Source organism: Electrophorus electricus, chromosome 14, assembly GCF_013358815.1.
Source record: "Electrophorus electricus isolate fEleEle1 chromosome 14, fEleEle1.pri, whole genome shotgun sequence".
Lineage (NCBI taxonomy): Eukaryota > Metazoa > Chordata > Actinopteri > Gymnotiformes > Gymnotidae > Electrophorus > Electrophorus electricus.
The window spans coordinates 12,395,001-12,416,796 of NC_049548.1; the positions used below are offsets into that span (position 1 = coordinate 12,395,001).

Below are 21,796 nucleotides of genomic sequence, written 5' to 3' on the forward strand. Positions count from 1 at the left end.
GAATGAAAGCAGAGTCTGAAGATGTTTGTGTCCTGTACACTAGGTGGCAGTAATGTGCATAAGTTAAGCACATACACTCTCTTTCTTGGCCCCTAAAAGGGTGTCTCTGGGTCCCCGAGTAACCTTTCTCTACATGTTTTTAGTGTTTTCCCTTCTCTCAAGACACATGACTTGGCTTAGAATATAATTAACAAGCTTCTTGTAAATTTAAAATATTTGTGTTGGGATAGGGATAATCCGGACCAGGATTTGGGAAATGGTGCTCTAGAGGGAGGGAGGACCTTATTCAGTCTGTGCCTTACCTGATTCAACTAATAAATGTCATGGTTATTGAAAATTGTTAATTGATTTTTCCTGGAGTCAGAGGGTTCAGAAGTGAATACTAGATTCTGGTCTAAGGACACAAGCACAGACTTGCTCGCTCTCTTGTGGTTTAAAATCGGAATCCACTGATATGAAGAGAACAGCCTACATTACTTTCCTATTTCGCACTTCTATAAGCCAAAAGTGTAGATAACAAAAGCATGTAGAAGAGAAAGCTAGCCATTCTCAGTAAGATAAGCAAATATAGTAACAAACCGACTGAAAACAATTAAGTTCTGTTCCTATTCAACTCTTAACTGTAACCTGAGGAAATGAAAGAGAAATATCTGCATCTTAAACACAGTCCTGGCACACAAGGAGTTGGACATATCACTTTATCTCATTGATTTTATTGACTTTTCCTCTCTACTGTTCATAGGGGGCTGATGTGGGAGAAGATGACCATGACTCAGAGTGGGGCGCAATGAGAGGTCAGATACTCTGTACATATGTTTTTATAATAATGTGTAAATGTGTTTTGCTTGCTCAGAGAGTTAAAATCATGTTGTGCAACATGTTGGGTAAATGTGAGAGAGCAGCAAAAGCACAGATGTTCTGACAACTCAAGCTATGGTCAAGAGGTTGCGTGTGTGTGTGAGTGTGTGTGTGTGAGTGTGAGTGTGTATGTGAGTGTGTGTGTGTGTGTGTGTGTGTGTGTGAGTGTGTGTGTGCGCACGTGTGTGTGAGCGTGCGCGTGTGTGTGTGTGTGTGTGTGTGTGTGTGTGTGTGTGTGTGTGTGTGTGTGTGTGTGTGCGCGTGCATGTGCATGTGTGTGTTATTCTTGGAACAGTATATTTTTAACATTAGTAGCCTTAAGAGTTTGTCCATTGTTACAAGAAAAGGTTGATTATTATTACTAGGCCGCCCCTAGACAGGCTTATTCTGAAGGATTTTAACGTTTATAAAGAGATATAAGCATATTCCAGTATTGAAGAGCTTACAAACCCTGTCTCTTTCTTTATCCCTTCTCCATATTCTGTCCTTTTTGCAGAGTACAAGGTAAGTTGGTATATTTTTATACAATGTAAATGGTTTCATTTATATATACTTTAACAAGTTCTGAAACTGTTTATATGTGTGTGTTTGTTGGTAGGTTTACCCATATGACATGCTTACTGTGACTCACAGAGTCAGAGTGAAACTACCGCGTGATGTGGACCGTACAAGGCTAGAGGTACTGTCTCTTCTCTCTCTGACTCCCTGCCAAATAATTAGCAGTCTGCCTCTCTCTGTCTATTTGTCACACTTTCTGTATGTCTATCTGCAAGTTCTCGTTGATTTTTGTGTTATCTCAGTAACGAAGACACAAAACTCTCATTAATGATTCGTTGATAAGATCTCCTGCCAATTTACCAGCTTCACCCCATTTTCTAGATGCAAAGCATGAAGGATCTATGAGGGATCTATGAAGGCACTATGAGAGATCTATAAGGGATCTATGAAGGCGCTATGAGAGATCTATGAAGGCGCTATGAGAGATCTATGAGGGACCTATGAAGGATCTATGAGAGATCTATGAGGGATCTAGGAAGGATCTATGGGAGATCTATGAGGGATCTAGGAAGGCGCTATGAGGGATCTAGGAAGGCGCTATGAGAGATCTATGAAGGCACGATGAGATCTATGAGGGACCTATGAAGGATCTATGAGAGATCTATGAGGGATCTAGGAAGGATCTATGGGAGATCTATGAGGGATCTAGGAAGGCGCTATGAGAGATCTATGAGGGATCTAGGAAGGCGCTATGAGAGATCTATGAGGGATCTAGGAAGGCACTATGAGAGATCTATGAGGGATCTATGAAGGATCTATGAGAGATCTATGAGGGATCTATGAAGGATCTATGAGGGATCTATGAAGGCGCTATGAGAGCTCTATGAGGGAGCTATGAAGGCGCTATGAGAGATCTATGAGGGATCTATGAAGGATCTATGAGGGATCTATGAAGGCGCTATGAGAGATCTATGAGGGATCTATGAAGGCGCTATGAGAGCTCTATGAGGGATCTATGAAGGATCTATGAGGGATCTATGAAGGCGCTGTGAGAGATCTATGAGAGATCTATGAAGGCGCTATGAGAGATCTATGAGGGATCTATGAAGGATCTATGAGGGATCTATGAAGGCACTATGAGAGATCTATGAGGGATCTATGAAGGATCTATGAGAGATCTATGAGGGATCTATGAAGGCGCGATGAGAGATCTATGAGGGATCTAGGAAGGCGCTATGAGGGATCTAGGAAGGCGCTATGAGGGATCTAGGAAGGCGCTATGAGAGATCTATGAAGGGGCGATGAGAGATCTATGAGGGATCTAGGAAGGTGCTATGAGAGATCTATGAGGGATCTAGGAAAGCGCTATGAGGGATCTATGAGGGATCTATGAGGCTGCTGCTGTTGTAGGGTGCTGAATTCGATTTTTTCTATAGTAACCAGTAACTCAGTCACTGCAAAATATAAATCAGTCCCCTTTCCTATAAACTGTAGCAGAAGGTTGTATTTGTCCATGTGTGTGTCTATGTACATCTATGTTCACTTATGCTGGATATGAGAAATTTGACTCCACACATTTGTCAACAGTATTTTGTGGATGTTGGGAAAAGGTTATCAGTTGGTGTGATTAGGAGAGGAGAGGAGGAAATGGAGTATAGGGCGGATCTCAAGCACCCCCAGACTGCAGGATATGCCTTGGGTTCATCAGCACCATCCCCTAGAGCTTGGAACGACAGGGTTGTAAAACGCACTATCCTCTAGTGCTTGGAATGACAGGGTTGTAAAACTCGCTATCCTCTAGTGCTTGGAATGACAGGGTTGTAAAACTAACTATTCCCTAGTGCTTGGAACGACAGGGTTGTAAAACTAACTATTCCCTAGTGCTTGGAACGACAGGGTTGTAAAACTCACTATTCCCTAGTGCTTGGAACGACGGGGTTGTAAAACTCACTATTCCCTAGTGCTTGGAATGTCATGGTTGTAAAGCTCACTATTCCCTAGTGCTTGGAATGACATGGTTGTAAAACTCACTATTCCCTAGTGCTTGGAATGACAGGGTGGTAAAACTATCTGTGTGTATGTGTGTTTGTGTTCTCTTCTACACTCATAAGACTCCACAGTTAGAATAGGATAGTTCTTCATTTCACAGTTTAATTTCATTGTGAGCAATAGTGTCAGCCTCTCCCAGGAGATGCTTACAGCATCCCAGCAAGAAACTGGAATACAAAGGCCTGGTGATTTTAGTGGTTTTATATTTCTTAAAGGTTATTAGTCATAAACATCTGCAAGCATCATTATGCCCCCCACCTCCCACCCCACACACGCACGCACACACACACACACACACACACACACACACACACACACACACACACACACACACACACACACACACACAGAGGATATCTGTAACAAACCAACAGTTTTCATTTACAAAACTTATTGAATGGCAGTAATCAGACCTGTCTATCCACAGATGTAACCTAAACTATGTAACGGTTACTGATGGAAAGTAGAAACGAGGTTGAGTAAGCACTTTAGTGTCTTGACACAGTAAATAGCTACATATTTAAAAAACATTGAAAGAAATATAAACAACTTATTTTCTGTTGGAAAAACTATGTTGTAACTACATTGTTTTTATTTTGTATATTATCAGTACATTGCGTGTTGCCAAGGATTTTGGTTTGCATTAGGAAACTGATAGTTTCCCAAAAACTGTATGCTTTTTTGGTTTATTTCAGCATAATCAGGCAATTGTAATGTGAAATTACATTGCAAGTCTCTTATAATGAATTATTATCAATTATATCAATCGTAACATGGATTTGTATTTAAATTTGTAAAGTGCACGTTATGTATGTACAGTGAAGTCTCTCATGTAGTGTAGGATGTTATTGGTCATGTGGTCATTGGTCACATTTTTCATAACTTCTCTTCCTACTTGTGTTTGTTAATTAATGTGTTGATTGTGTCAGTGATTCCCTTTTTCTTTTTTCTCTCCATCTTTGTCATTGTAAAGCAACCTTGAGTCTGTGAAAGGCGCTATAGAAATAAAACAATATATTATTATTATTATTATTATTATTATTATTATTATTATGTGAATTGTACTTTTGCCTTGTTTGCAAGATTCTCTGATCTTTTAGAAGAGCAACCTAAGTTCTTAAAGTCTATTAAGTCAGTCCTTTGCTCTGTTTCAGAGGCACTTGTCACCGGAGGAGTTCTTCCAAGTGTTTGGGATGTCCATAACAGAGTTTGACCGCTTGGCTTTGTGGAAGAGAAATGACCTGAAGAAAAAAGCACGTCTGTTCTAAAGCGTCCCCAACACACCCCCTGTGAACTGCCTCCACAGAAGAAAGCATGGATGAAGAGGAAATGTTCCTTATCTGTCTGATTTGAGTGAAAAAAACATATATGCACTTCCATTCAACTGCATATCCGCTGTCATATCCGGCGTCCCTCTGAAAGAGAGCGCAGTGTGCTACAGTGCTGTCGTCCTGCGTCCTGCATCCCACAGTAGAGCGCAGTGTGCTGCAGTGCTGTCGTCCTGCGTCCTGCATCCCACAGGAGAGCGGTGTGCTACAGTGCTGTCGTCCTGCGTCCTGCATCCCACAGGAGAGCGGTGTGCTGCAGTGCTGTCGTCCTGCATCCCACAGTAGAGCGCAGTGTGCTGCAGTGCTGTCGTCCTGCGTCCTGCATCCCACAGGAGAGCGGTGTGCTGCAGTGCTGTCGTCCTGCGTCCTGCATCCCACAGTAGAGCGCAGTGTGCTACAGTGCTGTCGTCCTGCGTTCCACTGAAAGAGAGAGCAGTGTGCTGCAGGGCTGTCCAGCTGCAGTGAGGTGTTAAGTCACCTAGCTATCTGTGGGAATCCCAATCTATACTCTGAATGTTTTTTTTCTGACAGGGTGGGGAACAGCATATGAACTGCGCATGTCTCTGCTTCCTTCTGCTCTCGTTACTCGCTTATGTTCAAAATATCTCCAGTCTGTTGTCTGTACATGAAGAAAATAGCTTTGGGTCTATAAACCACCTCTTGGTAACTGTGTGACTCTATGTGTGTGTCCTCCTGGTTCTCTCCTCTGCTCTTTTTAATTCTGTCAGGTTCTCCTGTCCCTTTTTTCTGTTCTCATTTCCCCATTTGTCTTAGTGTCGGAGTGTCTCTCTCCCTGAATGTCCCTGTTCCACTCCCTCCATCCTGTCTCGCTCACCTCACCTTCGCTGCTTCCTCCATGCACGGTTCTCGTTTGCAACTCGGCGTGTGGTGTCATGTTGATTGTCCTATCTGCAGATCGCGCTAGCTGCTCCCAGGTCTGCGGCCGCAGCACGCGTGAGCCAGACTCTCAGCCTGGGACGGCCGGAGCGGCAAAGGTCTTTGGACTGAAACGGCGAAGCACCTTATTCTCCGTTTTGCATGCTCTCATCCTGCCTCAGTGCCGTGCCGTTTGCTAGCCTTGACTCGACTCAGCCGTTAGCTTCCGTGTAGCTGTGCTCCTTACTTTCAGGTGTACGCACTGTGAGATTCTGAATGAGATTGATGAAAATAGATCATAGTCTAATTAAAATGCGAAAAAATGTTCCTCGTGCATTAATTCCCTGTATTTTTGTGTCATAAAATCAGATAATATAAAATGTTATTGCCACACACTGTAGCATTTTTGATTATATTCTGCATAATGCACTCAGAACATTGCTCCTCAGAGTATTTTTGTACTCTCCTTTTGTCTCCTGCAAAGCTTCTTAAAAATGTTTCAACAACTTGCAGATGATTACAACGCTGACTTTAGCATGGAGACATGCCAAGGTTACTTTTGACTCTGTAGGGTGTAGCCGCGCTAAGGTATAAAGCATTTGAAAAGCATGTGGCTTAGTGACGCATCACTGAAAACCAAATATGACCATGTTTTGCTTTATCTGTTTCTCAGTAAATATGTGTGTACGTACAATGTATAAATATCCGAAGCAGTTGCTACGTCACTCTGTTGGCATGCACTGTATGCAGTTGAAATGGTATTAATCATAAATCAAATGGGATTGTACTCTCTGTGTGCTCACACACGGATGGCTTGTTTTTGGCTTATTGATCCAGATTTATTGTACCCTTTGTAAAACTTGTTTATTGGCGAATTGGGAATTCTCATTCTTCAGTCATTTGGTGTACTACCGAAATTGAGTTTCAACCAAATTTAGCATGGATGAAATATTTTGTGCATTTGGTCCTAAATGTTGTTATATTGCAGTGTAAGCAAAAGTAAGTCATTGTAGTTTAACTAAGATGGACTGACCATCCCAATAGGCAGAGGCCCTGTTCGTAGACGTATATCAGTGTTTCCTTTGAACAAGAAAAAATTATCTCCTTGATTCAAAAATAAATCGTTCCTTAATAATACTAACTTAAACAAAGATGTATAAGGTAAATGTTTTATAGACACGTATTGTGTCTCTCTTTTAATAACTCTTAATTTACTTTTATATTTTATTTAATGTTGGGACATCTTTAATGTATTTTACTGCACAAGGCAATGCACTATTGCGTTTCTTTAACTTTACCATTAAATGTGCAAAAGCTCAACCCTGTATACATTTTTTCATGCAGTTATATCTGGGCCTGGAGAGGTTTTTCACTTATAGTAGTACATGTGTCTGTATTGGTTTTTTTCTGAGTGTATTTGTGTGCACATGCAAGCACACCCATAATGGGAAGGCTTTCCCAATAGACCATGCTGGTTGGGTTGCATGGAAATTCTGCATTAGTCTTATTTGAACAGCTGCCGGCATTTGTGTTTGTGTGTGTCAGTATCTGTCTCTGGGAGTGTCGGTCGATCAGACCAGATAAATCGAGTGCAGATCTTCATTGTTGTTCTCTCTGGTCTTGGCCAACAGCAGATCACACATCACAGATCCGCTTGCTTTGGTCAGATCAGTGTTTTATGATACTCTGGTTTGCTTTTGAATTTATTTGACTGAAATTTTCATGTAATAAAAAAGTTTATCTGGCTGTGTGAAACGGATCTATCAGATAGTAAACTCTGAGAAAGCAGTTTCAGAGGTATCCTTAAATCCAGTGTGGCCACTTTACTGTTTAAAGTTCAGACCTTGAAGTGATTGAGTTTAGCCAAACCATTGTGTTTTTTTTTGTTGTTGTTGTTGTTCATATAGTCAAGATTTTTTTTTCTTTTTTTTCTCATTGTCGATGTAAAGCAGAAGCTCAAAACACTGAGTTGCCAATCAATATAGATGTGTTTGATTATTTTTGTGCTCTGTATGAACTAACAAATGCATATATAGGCCAACCATAGGCCAGTTCCTTCATTTTGAAACAGTTATGGCTGGGTTAAATCTAGACTTTGGAAAATATCACAGTTTAAACCAATACTGTTACTACACCTTTATGGCATTTACTCTTCATATGCTTTCAAGTTTGCAAAGAGTACTGATGTCCATCTTTCAATAAATGTTTAACTCAGCTATTCAGCCAGTTTAGCCTCAGTGCTTCTCTGAACAAAAGGTAATGCATAGATAACGGGCATGAAGCCTCGTCAGAATAGGTTACAGGACTCGGCAAAGCAAAAAGCAAACAAAACAGGTTTTTATGAATGTTTATTTTGTACAAATATTTTTTAAATGACTGCTTTTCAGGATGGGGTGTGTGGCACTGGGGGGGCAGAAGTTATATTTGTATAAAAGGTGACCGTGGCACCCCTGCATAACTGAATACGGTACTTGTACACTGCCTGTTTCTTGCTGATGGACACTGGATGGAAGAAAGCACATACTGAAATGGAGCAGTGCAGCCTGATTCAAAATTTACATTCACATTCAAAATTGGAATTGAACAATCTGAATTATACATTTACGCTCAGCTCAGATTTGCCCATTTTGATGGTTCGCATACAAATAAAATGATCTGCACAGGAAATGTGAACACTTGCGTACATTGGTAGGTCTTTGTACAAGACACCTGTTTCACTGCCAGCAAAAAATAAAAGCCTTGTGTCGAGGAAAGGGAATACCGAGGCAAATCTCCGTAAACCAAGAATGTGTTTATTAATAAATAAAACCAAAACACAAAAAACAGAACAAAAACACTAAACTACAACTTGTGGAACCTAGCGTGATGTTACGTGTAGTACACACAGGGCCAAGACAACAGGGGTTTAAATACATGTGCCAACAACAAACATAACTAAGGACACATGATCATTTAACACAGTAGGGGAGTGACGACAGACGCACGTGAACGTGGGGAGGAGTCTAGGAGAGGGGGGGGGCCATACCATGACAGAACCCCCTCCCAATGGCACAACTCCAGGCACACCAGCCTATTGGGGCCACGTCCCCCAGACCGACACCAAATAGAGGAGGCCAGAGGACTGAGCGACCCGACACAGGCCAGCACAGACAGCACTGGGGAGGATAACGGGCCGAGACAGCCATAGACAGGGATTTGCACACTGACAATAAGGGGATCAGACACAAAGGGGATCAGAGGGACTGACAACTGTGATGGGCAAGAAGACAGTGACAGGAACATGACCCAACAGACCCTAGGGGAAGGGAAGGTGGAGGTCCAGTGACTGGCCAGAAGGGGATACTGGCAGACCCTCCTGCCGCTGGCTTGGGCCAGGTCTCATGAGTCCAGGAGGGAACGCTTATTGGCCGCTTGGGCAGCAAAAGCACGTCCGCCTTCCTAGTGGACGTGCCAGGGAGTGCTTCACGATGTTCCTCGCCAGACGAACTGCCCGCCATAGGCTCGGGCGCCGTAGAGACAGCGTTCGACCCAGAATCCCCCGGAGCCTCCTTAATCCCCTCGGGATCCTCCTCCAGGCAGGGACGGAGTGAGCCGATTTGGAAGACAGGATCCGCCTTCAGGAGGGACGGAACAAATCCCCTCGGATGACTGTCTCTACTACACAGGAGGACTCGGGAAGAGTTCCGTTTTGCTTCTTTCCCTTCTCTGTCTTTTTTGAAGGGATGGGAGAGTCAATTCCTTATCTCTTAGGGCTGTCAAGGGAGGTGCTAGCAGGAGGCTCTGGGTCACTATGAGGGGCTTCACCTGCCTCCTCTACTTGGATGAGCCTCTCCAACTCCGTGCTGATACAGGTCAGCCTTGCATTCCCCAATCTGGTAGTGTCCTCGGTGTCCTCGGGGAGCGACGCCAAGCACTCCGCCCCCGCGAGTAGACCTCGTGACGAAACGGAGGCTCGCTGCATCCCTTGGCGGTCGGACGTGACAAGGAAGCGTGATGTCGAGGCAAGTCTCCGTAACCAAGAACGTGTTTGTTATTAATAAACACAATCGAAACCAAAACACGAAGAACAGAACAACAACACACTAAACCACAATAACCTATCCACCAGTAAAACCCGAAGACGCTGGCGTGATGTTACGTGTAGTATACACGGGGTCAAACGCAAACAACACTACAACAGGGGTTTAAACACGTGCTAACAACGAACATAACTAAAGACAGGCGTGACATGATCAATCAACACACAGACACACAAAGACAAAGACAGACGAGTCAGACAACATGGACGCGCTGGTAGCTCATGTATGCATTGCATTTTGCTCGGGAGGACGGTTACCTTTAGCTGTTTTTTTTCTAGTTGTAATTGCTGTTTCTCTCTTCCCTTGTTTTTTTGACGACAGTGCTACGCGCATGCGTAGGGCAAAAACAGACACATGAATTCCGATCTAACCGTTCTCATTCGGATGCGAATCCGAGCTAGGACCGCATACGAAAGTGAATCAAATCTGATTTGAAAAGATCTGATTTGATGAAACAGATCTGAGTCACATTAAAGCAAAAAAAGTCAGATTTAAACCAGTTAAGATGTGAACGTACTCCAAGTGACCTGTATAGCTACGTTCTCAAATATGACTTTTTCATGGCTGGGTGGACGCAGTAATGCGACCTTTGCAAATACGATTTGAGTCAGAATTGAAAATGTGGCGTCTAATGTGAACGTATCTTATCTATCAGTAATGCGAGCGAGCTATTCTCTGAAATGGCACCCACACCGATACTGACACTACCTAGTTCACCCACACGCTGTGCTCACACTCCTGTGTCAAACGGTTGAGCTATCACGCCGGAGATATAAAACGCTATAGGCCAAATCATCCAGGCCTCCCTTATTTTTAAAATGTTTTTGAAGGTTGACCCTCAGAACTAAATTCAATCACTTTTGAGATTCTTTATATTGGAAGGCTATCCAATTGCCTATTTTTTACATTTTTACTGAACATCCAAGAAAAGATTATTTTCAACATGTAAATATTTGTTGCGGAATGTTTTACAGTCAAATTAATAAGCATAAATATTTTTTTTACCTAAACGAAGACTCTTTCATTTTAGATTCTGTAGAACGTGTCTCCTCCACTTTTTGAAAGTACGACTAAAATGTTTTTTAGCGTTTCCAAGCTATCTTTGTTTCATTTATTTAATACTAATATGTAATGATATAATAAGTTATAATATGCTTGTTTTAGGGAGTACAACGAATCGTATTATGTTCATAATGACAGAAGCAGAAAACGTTTGTTCTTATATTTTGTCACACGATGCCGCGACACAACTGACTTTTTGTAAAACGAAACAAACTATTCATAATGAAAATAAATATAAGACAATTGTACTACAAATATATTTGAAACCATGGTATTATACTTCTTGTGTTGTTCAACACCGACAGGCTTGACAAACTTCCGTGAATCTTTTTTTCAGTCCCAGCGCTGCCGATTTCTTTTCCATGAACGAGGACTTGATTTCATAAACGGAACGCGAATCTGAGTCAAACATCCGCTCCGCATTCTTCTTCCGCAGTTTACGGCCACGATTCTATCACATGTAAAACTTCTTTGGTGCCACATAAAAAATCGAGTGCTACAGATAGGCCTTGGAGTAGAAAACCCCATTTAAAAGATATTTTGACTTTATTTTCCCAAGAAGGATTATTCCAATTTCATTGAAACCTTTGTATAGGATTTTTTTTTAAAATATTCATTGGTGATACATAAAAAATAAAGATGTTATATTACTCCATTATTTAATACTTTTCTGTAAATGAGCATTTCTTACACTTGTAACAGTGGACAAATGGTGAACATTAAGTATTAATTATTACAAATTGAAATGTTATTGAAGCTGAGAAACACAAGTGGGATATATGGTCAAGGATCACAGTGCTGTATCTGAAGAAAACTCTATTTCACTAAACAGTACTACTGGTGTGGCATCATCTGTCAAGTCTGAACATCCACTTCTCAACTTCAATAATTCCTTGTCTGTTCCCAGCTCAGTCAAATTTGGAAAATTAACTTTTCCAGTCGTGTAGTCTTATAACAGTGCTCTACTTGCAGCCTTTTTTTTTTTTTTTTTTTTTTTTTTTTTTTTGGACAGACAATGGCTATTCTGTAGAAATATTGCACATTGAGTTCAAACCAGTTTCAGGTGGTATTAGCCCAGACTTGTTTTATTGTTTTCTATTCTTTTTATTTGCTGATGTGAAAAATTAGTTCAGCTGTACTAATTTACTTAGGCCTACAAGTTGTAACTTGTTCATTTCTTGACCCCAGTGAAAAACAGGGTGAGTAGGTATTACACAGAGCTAGAAGACTTTGAAGTACAAATATAGTACAAATATCTACCTATGAAATAAAACCTCAGAACGCATTATTACAGCCAGTGCAAGTTATGAAATACTACCTATTTAACTATTTATCCAAAATTTACATTTACATTTACACGGCATTTGGCAGACGCTCTTATCCATTATTACAAAAGTGCCTGGTCATTTACTCATATAATACATCCTACACAAGTACAGTAGGTTAGAGTCCAAGATACCAATGAATTAGAATACTGTTGAAATACAGGGATTAATACTGATGCCTAGAAGTGCGAAATACATAAGCTCTATCTCAGACAATGATAAGTGCAATAAACTAAACAATAAGTGCTAGAGTATCTTAGTCAACAAAGGAGCAGTCAACAATACCCTACAATAAGTACTAGTTTCAGTTAGTCATCATAGGAGCAGGATCAGTGGTCATTTGACCACTGGTCAAATGATTGGTCAAATTGGTCAAATCATTGGTCAAATGATTAACATCTTTCATTTTTTTTATATATTGACATTGAATATTAACACTTTCCAATAAAAAAAGGTTTCAAAGAAATTGGAATAATCCTTCTTGGGAAATATCCTGTGAAAATATCTTCAAAAATGGGTTTTTCAGTTCAGAAGATATATTTAGCAATATCTGTTGTTCTCATTTTTATGCAGCACCTAATAACCAGAACTGAGATGTGACAGAACTACTACTACACAGAGTTTGGTTGCAAGAAAGTGAAAACACGTTATTTTTTAAAAAAAATGAAAGATTCTTTGTTTGGGTAAAATTTATTTGTTTATTAATTTGCTAAGGTTACAAAACTTTTTGGCCAATTTTAGGCCCATCAAAAGTTGGAAGGCAAAATCAACTACAAAGTACTGCTGGTTAATCTAATGGAATAGGAGTGTCTAGTTTTGGCTTATTGAAAGGTGGTAACTGTAACAACTCACTTTTGACAGACAGCAAAATCTATAGCTAGTTACCTATATTGTCTTCTCTTTTGTCTACTAGCTATGCTACCTCCATACTTAACAGTCTGTTTTTGACCACACATTTACTGTCCCCCAACCACTACTCTAGTTTCCAACATGGATGCACTTTTATTCAAATACAAATAACCTTGCTGCCTTAACAGATACAAATAAAAACATGTGGCTATCTGCACATCCGTAATAGATTATAGATGATAGATTGATAGATGGGTAGGAAGGTAGATAGAAAGAAAGAAAGAAAGAAAGACAGATAGATAGATAGATAGATAGATAGATAGATAGATAGATAGATAGATAGATAGATAGATAGATAGATAGATAGATAGATATATAGATAGATAGATAGATAGATAGATAGATAGATAAAGTTAAATAGATTGTTCTAAAGGAGTACATGTATGTGTGTGTCTTGCATTTAACTTATATTAAAGTGTGATGTTTAAAATCGTCCAGAACATCAGGTTTTAATATATAGTAGGCCTAAGCGATACCTAAGCAATCTTCTGGAGCGAACCGTTCACGCCTCCGGCTCTCTGTTATTGGTTACCTTGCAGACCTGCTCGCTGTCGGATAGGCTGATCTAGCTGGCAGTCTCTACCCTGTTTGACAGCTTGTGGTGATCGGTAGGGTAGCGGTCCACGTTGAGCAGACGTTTGAGTCTTAAACTGCTGGGACGGAGGTCCGCTATAGCCGTGGAGACTATTTGCTCCTATCTGCCGAGCTTCGCGGATCCCGAACCAAAAAATAAAATGCCAACAAACAGCGGCAAAGGTAAGAGACAACGGTTACCGCTACTATTATGACAGCAAATTTAAAACACGTAAATTTGGTGTTGATCGGGGTTAGCTACAGAAAAAAAAAAAGACATGAACATCCTGTTACGTGTATAGGACGTCTTGCATTAGATTCCCGCAAACGTCCTTCAGCATGGCCGGGAAAGCGGATTTAATATGATTCCCCAACGAAACCTCATAAACTCTTCTCTGGGCATGAGGGGTGAAATATATTTACTCAATATTGCCCCATGAGTTATTCATTGAAGCGCCACCAAAAGCATATGGTCATGTGTTGCAGCGTAACGTCAGCTGTATCGTTTGGCAGTACCACACGTTTCTGGCTCCGTAGGCGTAAATCCTGAAATCGGTGTGAACACAAAGGAGCACGAGGCGACGTGATTGACCGTCGGGAGAATCCCGTGACGATCCCGAGCGCTCGCGCGGTTGCGCGGGGGCGCGCAGCGAGAGTCTCGGGGCTGCGCGTAAGGGGTCCGTGGGATCAGCTGGCGTCGGGAGTCCTCCTTGGTCACGGAGGGGATTGCTGGAGGAGTACTAAAGCACACCGGAAAGGGTGCCTTAACCGGGGGATATGGCTACATTTAGAACAGGTCTAATACAGCGAATGGGGTTTATTAATGGACAACTGTGAAGAATAATTTATTATATTCGGTTTGCGTTTACTAGGATGAAACCTGATTTGGAGGCAGTAACACCCACTCAGGAGAAATGTGTATTACTGCTGTCTTTTATTGTTTATGCACCTTGTTATTTTTGTTCAAGAGAGTATTGTGTTAGTTCTTTTTATACTGGGTGCTTAGATTGGACCGGGTCAAAGTTCTGGAAGGAATGCTCTGAAGTTTGCCAAATCCAGCTCTAGGCCAGGAATATGATACCTTTTGGGAAAAATGCAGATAAGAGTCTGGACAAAGCTGAGTCCAAGAGAAGCATCTTCGATCAGTGGGCAGGTCAGAACATTGATAGGTGTGTCCCAGTATTGTGATATTTTTGCAAAGTAGGAACAGAACATATTTATGTTTCCAATAAAATTTTTCTTTAGGGTTTGATGCACCCATGTTTGTATTTTTTTCAGATATTAAAGGCAAAGTCTTGTAGATGAGGGATGTCATTCTGGGAAGTTATGATGCATAATACTCCAGATATCCAGAGATGTTCATTTGGGGCTGGTCAATAAAAAACTTGATGTTCTCTTTCCCTTGAACCATGTTACCACAACTATACAGGCTTTGTTTCAAATGAAGCACTGTGACCTGCCGCCACAACATTTACACGATGGTGTCTTAATGGAGTCAGAGATGCACTTCAGAGATGCACTGACCTGCTAGCGTGCATTAGCATGCTCATATACACTTCATTTTAAGCATTCTGTGAAGAGCCCGCATCTGGTTGGATCAGCTCCGGATTGCATTAGCCGGAGTGCAGCGCATTGACATTAAACCCATAATGGGAATGAGCATTACAAAAACCTCTTTGTTTCAGTGAAGCCAGGTTCTACAGGGATAACTGTTGATATCGAATCCTTATGGGGGCAGATAGCAAAGCCGCAGGCCTGATTCGTCAAAAACATATCAACATGTTGCTGGCTGTGATGACATCACTATGAAATATCTGGGCCTGTATTTTTGCAGCATGTGTGTGTGTGAGAGAGTGTATGTGGTTGCGTGGGGGTGTGAGTACCTTTTAAAGGAAACTTCAGTTTGAGAGCTTTGACTTAACAGGCAGTGTGGGCAAGTGCAAAGTAAAGCAAGCTCCAGGCTTATGTTGAAACCTGTAGAACCCCATGGGTTCTGCAGGGCTGGAGTTGGACTTGCAGGTCTACAGATGTCCTGCGTGAATGAACAGTGGCTGAGACATGGTAGTGTCAGCAAGAGTGCGAGCTACACTTACCCTCCTGCTTTAGCTCAGTGTTTTTTGTTCTAGGATTGGAATTTATTCTAAAAGGACTGTAACAGGCATGTGTGTGTCAGAAAGTGTGTCTGTAAAGAAACTCCCAGCTGAGTGTTGAATGCCTGCCTTTATCCTTGAATATTTTGCGTAGTGTCTTGCTCACAGTGTGAAGATGTATTAGTGAATCTAAAGCAATATTTAAAGGAGGTAAAGAGGTATTTAAAAGAGGTCAGAATACAGAAAAGAGGTAAGAACCTTTTACTTTGGTCAGCAGTTTCCTATTGAATTACAAACTCACAAATTGGATTGCTCAGTTTCTAACTTATGCATTGACTCACTCTAGCATTCAGTGTTTTAGGATAGCACACACAGGCACCCATATTCTCCACTCAGTTTATTTAGATGTATTGAGATTGTGTGTGTGTGTTTGCGTGTGTGTGTGTGTGTGAGAGAGAGAGAGAGAGAGAGAGAGCGAGTGTGAGAGAGAGAGAGCGAGTGTGAGAGAGAGAGAGAGAGCGAGTGTGAGAGAGAGAGAGAGTGTGAGAGAGAGAGAGAGCGAGTGTGAGAGAGAGAGAGAGAGTGAGAGTGAGAGAGAGAGAGAGATACCCAGTTGTGAGCAGCTGCTACTTATTTATGAATTCCAAATTGTCCCTGGATTTTATTGTTTCTAATATGATGACAGACATGTGTATGAGAGGTTTGTTTTCTTTTTTTTAAATAAGTGAACTTTTTAGAATTTGTGATCTAATGCTGAGTGCTTCCTGCATGTGCTGTGGGAGTCTGAGGGAGGGAGTCATACCTCTTTTGCTATCAGCCATCTGTGGTTTTTCAGGCACTAAAACATGACTGGACTGGAGTATTGGAGCTTTAAAATGAAGCAAGAAAAGCGAGAGAGAGAGAGAGAGAGAGAGAGAGAGAGAGAGAGAGAGAGAGAGAGAGAGAGAGAGAGAGAGAGCGAGCGCGAGAGAGAGAGAGAGACACACACACAAAATCCAGGTTAAGAAATGTGCAGCGTTCCACAAAGGCATTCTGGTGCAAGCTCGTGTAGAAGCTCTCCCATTAGGATTTCATATGCAGACATAGCCAGAGGGGGATATCGCCTTTCCTTTTGGGCTGTGTGTGTGTGTGTGTGTGTGTGTGTGTGCAGTAGCTCTGAGCTGTTTGTGTTAAACAAGGTGAACAGTAGACCTGTGAATCATTGTCTAAAATGACTGGATGAGTGGTGCTTTAGTCTCTCTCTCTCTCACGCTCTCACTATTTCTTTGCTCTTCTCTCTTCCTATTTCTCTGTTTCTGTGTTTCTCTTAAAATATCTCCATGACTTTCAGCCTTGGCCCGCATGCTTCTTTACTGGTGTGCTTTCATGGTAGCATGTTTATTGGGACTCTTCCTTCCAGAGCTTTAATGCTCCTTCACACAGTCAGAGTCACAGAAGGAGATAGCTTGCAGCAGATAAACAGGATGCACCAGAGATGCGCAGTATACATTAAAATACTGTATTGGTTCATATGATGATTGCAATATGTTATAATGCCTTTCTGAAATCTTGACTTGCCATGAGTAGAGTTTGGCCTATGTTATTTTGATCAACATTATTTTCATTTGTTTCAAAATCATTTTCATTTGTTTGGTCATATGCACGCTGTGGTTCATCCAGATGCTCACGTAGGCCTGGATACTCACGGTACACAGAAATGTTATAATTAGTAATTAGTTTAAATGGGATTTGTTTTATGCTTTATTTTCATATCACAACATTGTGCAAAATCAGTATTAAAGGTCATGATGCTAACAATGTATTGTGCAAACCTAGAAGCTTTTCTCTAGTATTTTTCTCTATTATAATGTGAACATATGCAGTAAGCACACATTGCATTCTTAATACTGCCATTTAATCGCAGGTAGAGTCGGTTCCAGGTAGAGCTTTCCAGTTAAAGTGTCTCCAGGCCATAAAGGCCAACCTTGTGTACACAGGTTTCTACTGTGTTCTTCTCTTCTCCCATAAAACTCTTTATAGATCTTGAGCCCTACTCTCCCCCTAATGTATACATTTTAGATAATGGAGGTGTGTGAGCATTGCTATGTGATATAACATGGCATGCTGCTGTATTTTTAAGTAAGATGTTGTTGAACTCATGCTGCCATCATTAATTATTTTAAATGTCCTCTCTCTCTCTCTCTCTCTCCTTTTTTCCTCTCTTTTTTCCTTCTTTCTGATTATTTTTCTCTTGCTGTACAGTCCTGTTCATTTCCCTCTTTGAAAGCCTTCTTTCCTGACCACTGAGTGCCAGCTGTATTTTCAGGCAGGCAGGTGTGTGCCTAAGACCAGGTATTTATGGCCGGAGGCATCTTCTTTCACATTTCTTCTTTAGAAACATGTGATTCCACACACACACACACACACACACACACACACACGTGTCTCCTTATGTCTCTTCATCCCCTTCCTCACGCTTGTGGTATTTGAGCCCTGTAAACGTCCTATTCTTTAAAAAAAAAAATTTTTAATCATTTTTGGCGTGCACATGTGATTATTTTCTCTGATAATGAAAGCAGCACACCCTTCGGGCTTCAGAGGTATAGTGCTTAGTTTGGAACTGGGCCAAGACATTTATGTCAGACCTGCAAAAGTGTGTGTCTTGATGGGAGATTACACATTTAAATGTAATATATAGTTAAAGTTTTTTTTTTTGTCTGTTGCACTTTGTTGCTGAAAGTAATGTATTTTATGTCAGGAACAGAAGTGCTGTGGTTGTGTGTGTCTTTGTATGAGTGGGTGTGTTTGTGGGTCCTGTAGTAGTGTAGCCTGGAGAACTAAAACATCTTCCACACTTCCACAGTGTAAGCAACAGTAAAGCAAGCTTCTGTGCTGGTCACTGAGAGATGCGGGTTTCCTTCAGGGGAAACTTACACACACACACACACACACACACACACACTCCTATAGAGTGGAAGATGCAAGCTGTTCTGCTTCACAGTTCAGATTAACATTGCAATGGTCTCATTCACCAGACACTCTGTTTCACAAATGTTTTAAATTTCTGACTGCTTATTTATGTAAATCACCTAGCATAATGTTTGTTAAAAGAGTCAAAAGAGCGAGAGCTGATGGAATTGTTTATTTTGTTTCTTGCAGGGATCAGTGTATGTTGGCTTTAGATGGTATCACTCCACTATCTGTGTTTGTGCGTTGTTCTTTGCTCCTTTTAAATTCTGAACAAAGGCAAATTCAGGGACTGTATGAAGCTTTGAACTTCTGCCTCTAAGGTAATCACGGTAGGTTTGCACAAACAGGACAAGGTGTGTATTTGGGCGGGGGGGGGGGGGGGGGGGGGGGGGGGGGGGGGGGGGGTACATATGTGCCTATATGTGTAGGTGTCTGTGCATATTTACGTGTGTGTACACTTCCGTTACATGCTACAAATCTTTTCATTCATAGATATGGCTGCTGATTCTGGGTTTGTTTTCTTTGGTTTGGATAGGATGAGGAGATGTTAAAAGATTCGACCAAGGCTTTAGCCTGTGGTCCTTAGTGAATGTTCTAGAAATATCTGTCTGGCTGTTTTTTCTCTTGCTCTCTATAAAGCTACAGCAGTTACAATTTAATATACATAAGGAGGTGTTGGAATTAAATCCATTTGTGAACTGCAATTTTGATAGTGAATGTTCTCCCATAGTCTAATACCCCAGGTAACGTCCAGTTAGACAAAGGGTGGTAACTGTTGTCTTTGACCACAGGAGTGAACTTACACGCTGGAATAACTCCACTACCCACTGCTACACTACATATCACACAAACAAGCACTCAGAAGTATGTATGCACACACACACACACACACACACACACACACACTTTCACCTGGTCAGTTTAGATTTGGATCGTTACGGAAATAACTTCAGTCATAGTGTGACACATGGGAACTTTAGTAACTATGGTGACGGCACCTGCCCATGGCTGTTTCCATGCCATGTCTGCACAGTGTAAAGATGTTGCAGTTGATGTCACCTTAGTTATATGCAATGCTATGTGCACTACTGTGATGTTACATTTTGTTTAGGCAAGGGTTTTTTTGATCCAAAGAGCTCCAGTGAGGTGCAGATCCTTTGTGTGTTCAGATGTTTCAGAGCAGTTGGGGATGTCAGCGTGAGACCTTTGGCAGCTTGGACAGCAGCTGCAGTGTTTCTGCCAAGTTCACTTTCAAGAAATGGCCTTGTCTTTTGTAGAGCAAGTTTAATGTATCTGCTTTCAGATGGGGAGATTTGCACATCTTCACATTCTAGGGAATTCTTCAGTAAGCCAGCAGTAAACAGCTGGATTGTGTGTTTATGTTTGTAATGTACTTTTGGCACATCAAAGTCACACTTCCAAACACACCTGCAAACTAATGTTCTCAAACACAGTCCACAGAAAAGGCCACAACCCCAGAATCCATAATACACAGTAAACAGAGGGTGATGGGGATGATCTGACTGTGGGTGTGTGAGGTTGGTGGGCTTGTTTGTGTGTGTGTGTGTGTGTGTGTGTGTGTGTGTGTCTGTGAGTGTGTGTGTGTGTGTGTGTGTGTGAGTGTGTGTGTGTGTGAGTGTATGAGTGTGAGTGTGTGTGTGTGTCTGTGAGTATGAGTGCGTGAGAGTGTGAGTGTATGAGTGAGTGTGTGTGTGTGTGTGTGTGTGTGTGTATGTGTGTGTGAGTGTATGTGAGTGTGTGTGTGTGTGTGTGTGTATGTGTGTATGTGTGTGTATGTGTGTGAGTGTGAGAGTGTGTGTGTGTATGTGTGTCTGAGTATGAGTGTGTGAGAGTGTGTGTGTCTGAGAGTGTGTGTGTGTGTCTGTGAGTGTGAGTATGAGTGTGTGAGAGTGTGTGTGTGTGTGTGTCTGTGAGAGTGTGTGTGTGTGTGTCTGTGAGTATGAGTGTGTGAGAGAGAGTGTGTGTGTGTGTGTGTCTGTGAGTATGAGTGTGAGTGTATGAGTGTGTGTGTGTGTGTGTGTGTGTGTGTGTGAGTGTGTGTGTCTGTGAGTGTATGAGTGTGTGAGTGTGTGTGTGTGAGTGTGAGTGTATAAGTGTGTGAGAGTGTGTGTGTGTGAGTGTATAAGTGTGTGAGTGTGTGTGTGTGAGTGTGAGTGTATAAGTGTGTGAGAGTGTGTGTGTGTATGTCTGTGAGTGAGAGTGTATGAGTGTGTGTAAGTGTGTGTGTGTGTATGTGTGAGTGTGAGTGTGTGTTTACGAGTAAGAGTGTAAGAATCATCAAGGTTTTTGTCCAAGCACACGTACGGGGTTACCCTCTCCTTCTTCCCTCTTTCTCAGGCTTGGTGTGGAGGGCTCTTCTGTTTGTTGTTCTGTCACTTAGCACTGCTGAAGCTCTGCAGGTGTTATTTTGGACTCTTCTACTCTTTGTTTATTCTCTTTCTCTCTGGCTCGCTCATGCTCCCTCCCTCTCTCCCTGCTCTTTGAGTCATTTGCTGAGGTGCCTTTGCTATACTGTAGTTGTGTAAGAGGCCAGGCTGACAGTTACCTATTTCTAATAATAGGGTTTATATTAGAGCAGGTGATGGACTCCACCTGCAATATTCAACTCTCCTTTCTCTTCCGGTCCTTCTCTTCTTCCCTGTCCACCCTGAAACACACACACATGCACACACATACACATACACACACACACACACACATTCTCACACACACACACACACACACTCACACTCACCCTCTCTCTCTGTCTCTCTGTCTCTCTCTCTCGCTCTCTTCTCAAAGGGAAGGAAACATGCAGGATTCTGAAATGGGACCCCAGTTTACTTCAACCTTTTGTGGAACTCTCGGAACTTTGCTATTTTCTGCTCATTGAAATACGACACTGTCCGATGTATGTTCTTCCACATGTCCCGTATGTGTGTCTAGTATGTGAAGGGATCACATGATCATCCAGTGCTAGCTCAGGGATCTCATTATGCCATGTGCAGGTGTGGGCAAATATCTGACCAGTCATTTAAGCAGTGTATTTGAGTTTATTGCCTCTAAACCACTCTAAGTCACATTCAAGGAAGGGTTCCTGCCTGTTTAAATCTTGTAAGAACTCTAGACAGAAGTTCCTGTTGATTTGTCTTGTAGGTCAAGGCCTGGGTCTGTGTTGGTTGGTCCCTCCCTAGTGCTTT

The 21,796-nt window shown here is 41.7% G+C and overlaps 2 protein-coding genes and 1 long non-coding RNA gene across 7 annotated transcripts in view; 2 read left to right on the plus strand and 1 right to left on the minus strand.

Moving 5' to 3' along the window:
- ablim2 (actin binding LIM protein family, member 2) overlaps positions 1-7,827 on the plus strand; it is a 61,405-nt gene extending 53,578 nt beyond the window's left edge. For all 5 annotated transcript variants that reach the window (XM_035533784.1, XM_035533787.1, XM_035533783.1 and 2 more), the window contains 4 exons: positions 743-794; positions 1,355-1,362; positions 1,457-1,537; positions 4,560-7,827. In XM_035533784.1, coding sequence (XP_035389677.1) covers positions 743-794; positions 1,355-1,362; positions 1,457-1,537; positions 4,560-4,673 — 255 coding nt within the window. In that variant the 3' untranslated portion in view covers positions 4,674-7,827. The remainder of the gene's footprint in view (positions 1-742; positions 795-1,354; positions 1,363-1,456; positions 1,538-4,559) is intronic.
- On the minus strand, positions 7,523-9,984 carry LOC118242439. The gene is made up of 2 exons (XR_004776861.1): positions 9,946-9,984; positions 7,523-9,616 (listed from the first exon to the last, which is right to left on the minus strand). It is a non-coding gene; the product is annotated as an uncharacterized LOC118242439 (long non-coding RNA).
- A 3,599-nt stretch (positions 9,985-13,583) lies between these two features.
- Positions 13,584-21,796, plus strand: part of afap1 (actin filament associated protein 1) — a 45,175-nt gene continuing 36,962 nt past the window's right edge. Inside the window, exon 1 of the mRNA XM_027021535.2 lies at positions 13,584-13,740. Within this exon, the coding sequence (XP_026877336.2) occupies positions 13,719-13,740 (22 nt within the window). The 5' untranslated portion in view covers positions 13,584-13,718. The remainder of the gene's footprint in view (positions 13,741-21,796) is intronic.